Here is a 3,867-nt window from a genome sequence, read left to right on the forward strand (position 1 = left end):
CCCCCCCCCCCCCCCTTCTTCCCCCCCCCCCCAGTGATCCCCTCGTGGCTCTGTGCTGCGCCCTGCCCCAGCTGGGCAGCACCTACCCCAGTCCCAGCCACCCTCCTCCCTCACCGGGAGGCGCCCCCATGCCCCTTCCTTCCCCATGCCTCTTCACCCCACAACAGGCTCACCTGCCAGATGCTGCTGTCCAAGCTGCTGAGCTAGCCACATGCATTTATTGGTGGCATTATTGGCCACATCAGTCAAAATTTTTCGAAATATTTATTAAAAAATTTCAACTTGCAACTCGCCTGTTGGTGCCCCTTTGCTTTGGTGCCCAGGGTGGTCACCCCACTCACCTCTCCCTTGCTGCGGTACTGGCCTCTGCATTCTTTTTTATCACCATGGAGTATTTTTTCCGAAACTTTCAGTCCAGTTTTAAAATAACCAAAGAACCTTCTATCATGTGTCTTGAGACAGGCTAAAATGCTGGACAGTAGTTCCTACTCCTCCTTAAATCTGAATATCTGTGTTCTTTGCAAATTTCTACTAAAAGTTATTTATGTATTTTAATTGCCAGACAACTAAGGCCATTGTATACATTGAAGAAATGAACAGCATGGCAGATGTTACCTTCCCCTCAATCCCTCAAGTTGTATCCCTTTTGATATATGATGATACTTCCAGAACCAAAGAAAGAATTAATCCGGTGGCTGGCTATCCTGTTGTCTGTATCACAGTGAGTATCTAGAAGAGAAGTGGAAGCAAAGCCTGCATATGGATAGGTTCAAAGACACAAGGAATTCTGTCCTGTGTGAGGAAATTAGTGAAGGGCTGTTTTTAAATAAAAATGCCTTTTTCAAATAGTTTTGTCTGTACAAAGTAGGAAATAAATGGCTAAAGACAAAATCCTGTTTGTTGCAAAGATGTCTAAATGGCAACTACAAACTGGAGGGATGTAGGCAGTGGAATCTCTCAGGGCTTGGTCTGGGAGCCTGTACTATTCAACATCTTTATTGGTGATCTGGATGTGGGTGTGAAAAGCAAGCTGTCCAAATCTGCTGACGACACAAAGATGTAGGGCGAAGTGGGCACGCTGGAGGGGAGGGACAGCTAGATCTAGAAGGGTTACAGAGGTGGGCGGATGAGAATAGGATGGAATTCAATACAGACAAGTGCAGGGTATTGCATCTAGGGAGAAGGAACCTGCAACACACCTATAAGCTGGGGAATACCGTTCTTGTCAACATGGTGGCAAAAAGGGATCTTGGAGTCAGTGTTGACTCAGGCTGGACATCAGGAGACATTACTTTACAGTTAGGGCTGCCAGGCTCTGGAATGGACTCCCAAGGGAAGTGGTGCTCTCTCCTACCCTGGGCATCTTCAAGAGGAGCCTGGACAAATATTTGGCTGGGGTGTTATGACCCCGGCACTCATTCCTGCCAAGGGCAGGGGGTCTGATGATCTGTTTAGGTCCCTTCTGACCCTAAGCACTATGAAACTGAAATTTTGAGTACCTAAGTCATGAAAAAGCATTTGACATTGCCACTTGCAATGACCTGAATCTGCTAAGATGTCTACATTTCTTATACATCTACATTTTTTCCCTTATGGGATGAAGTTCATAGGAATCACAGGCAGTTTTTGCACACTGGGTAGCAACAGCAGGCAGGTGTGAGCAATCACGGTGGCAACTGGATCAGCATTGGTGGTCTCCAATTTTACATTCCATCTAAGTCAGTGCCCAGAACTGGATCCCCAGTCACCCACCCTAGGTACATTACTAACAAAGTGTGTCCTATTACTGCTGCTTGGAAATGGTTCAGTACATCTATAAAGGGGTGTAACTCTACATTCATTTGAGGTTCAGTTTTGCTGTGGATATATAAAACTGTTGGGCAAAACTCCCAAACTGTCGGTGACCAAAAAACTATAAAAGGAGTTCACTTTTGGATAAAAGGTACTTTTCCAGATCATGCCATTAGGCAAACCTCCTCTAAGGGGAGTTGAGCTCTGACTTCTAACAGCAAATGTTTGTGATCTTATAACTGAGTGACAGGCCAGGCAAGGCTAAGAGCATCTTCCTATTGAAGGTAGGCCATTGGGCAGCCATGAGGGAAAGAGTTTTGGAAATTGAGGAAAGTAAATATGAGAGCTGGACTCTGTGGTCCGGGGAGGTGAACACTGCTGTGGTAGGAAGAGTGAGCAAGGCCTTGTTTTCAATGATCTTTGTTCATTTTGTCTTATGGAATCATTGGAAAAACTGCATCAGCAGTGTGGGACAGAAAGCAGGGTTCATCTCATGGTTCTCTACTTGCTTGAAACTTGCTTGAATAGATGCCCAGAACACAGCATTTGAGAAGCCTTTGTTTGGCAGTCCTCATTACAGTACTTTTAATAGGGAGGGTCTGTTAGAAGACATGACCTAGAATTCCTAAAAGGAATGGGTGCCTGTGTATGGAGAGGAAAAGAAAGCTTGGTGGATTAGTAGTTTCAAACCTCAAGGTCTCTGATTTCCCTTTCATAAGAATAAACCTTGCATGTCGTACAATATTCAGCATGTTTCAGTCCTCCACCTTATGGGAAAGACAGTCATGGTCCCCACAGAAAAAGGAGCCTAACTTTTTGGCCTTTACTTTCTCCACTGAAATATCTCCTGAAATCTCACTTTTTCTGTAAAAATCTCATTTTTTCTATACCGTTTACATCCAGATTGCACAAGAGGGTGGAGTGGGCATATTAATGATTGATGATTTTCTTTTTTTTTAACACCCTAAGTACTTTAGGCAAGTCCCTTCTCATTGCTACTCTGTTGGCTTAGAACTCAGATCTTGTATACTCTGAGCAGTGCGCTAACCTTGAGGCCATTGGAGGAAGAAAACTTTTATGCAGCTGTTATCTTTTGGATAAGAATTAAGCACAGACAGAAGTAACAACTTTCGCCTCATCTGGCCCCAGAAAGTGCTCTACAGCTGTGACCAAACAGAAGTGTATGGCTACAGACCACTTCAAAAGGGCCTGATCCAATGAAAATGAGCCCTCATTGCATGAACACACTCCAGAATGGAGCTGCTTCTGTAACTGGTGTCTGCGAAGCTCCCAGTCTGTTGCTGTTTTTAGAATGAGAGGGGGGTAGAGGGAGCAGGGCATGTTTGGTCTGGGGTTCTTTCATCCAACTCTGGAGGATGGAATGGGTGGATTGGAGCCCCCCCAACCTTAGGGGGCATCAGTCCCCCCACCCTACCCTCCAGTGCCGACTGGGGAACCCCAAGAACGAGCTCTCGCTGCTCCCTTTCCCCTCATCCATTCTGAAAACAGTGTCTGTGCTGGGAGGGAGGAGTGGCATTGATACAGAGACTGAGCTGCAGACTCACAGCGAGCAGCTGTAATCCACAACTCCCAGACAACTCTGGGACAGTGAACTTCCGCAACTCCCAACAATGAACTTCTATTGGGTCCAGGGGATCATTGCAACTCATAGCGATTTCTGCAAAGTGCTATGGGTTGCAACAGGGAGCTGCTTTTCTGCCTCTGTCCAGTGGATACATCTCTAGAAGCATCAGAGTGCTTGACATTGAAACAAAAGGGAGAGCTGAATGGATCTTCAGGGCAATGTAGAATGCACCTCCAGGGGCTCACAATGTCCCCACTGAAAGTATAAGAGAACTACACATCTACACTAGTAAAGTATAATGCCTCCTTGGGCCTAACCTGGAAAAAACAGAGACTAAATTGCAGAGGTCTCATCAACAAAAGAGCCAGTATTGTGCATGATACTGTATTTTTCCTTTGCACAGGATGTGTAGATAAGCACTGTGAACAATTTAATTATGCATACACTCAAAAAAAAAAAAAAAAAAAAAAGCTTTTCCTTAAACTTTAAAA

At 45.2% G+C, this 3,867-nt stretch overlaps 1 protein-coding gene across 1 annotated transcript in view; it reads left to right on the plus strand.

Moving 5' to 3' along the window:
• The window catches only part of FREM2 (FRAS1 related extracellular matrix protein 2), a gene marked incomplete at its 5' end in the record, with an annotated part of 272,198 nt that overhangs the window by 231,293 nt on the left and 37,038 nt on the right, over window positions 1–3,867 (plus strand). The window contains one exon of the mRNA XM_019523802.1: window positions 563–721. Within this exon, the coding sequence (XP_019379347.1) occupies window positions 563–721 (159 nt within the window). The remainder of the gene's footprint in view (window positions 1–562; window positions 722–3,867) is intronic.

The sequence above is a fragment of the Gavialis gangeticus genome, unplaced genomic scaffold (genome assembly GCF_001723915.1).
Source record: "Gavialis gangeticus isolate Ggan-Ray unplaced genomic scaffold, GavGan_comp1, whole genome shotgun sequence".
Taxonomy (NCBI): domain Eukaryota; kingdom Metazoa; phylum Chordata; order Crocodylia; family Gavialidae; genus Gavialis; species Gavialis gangeticus.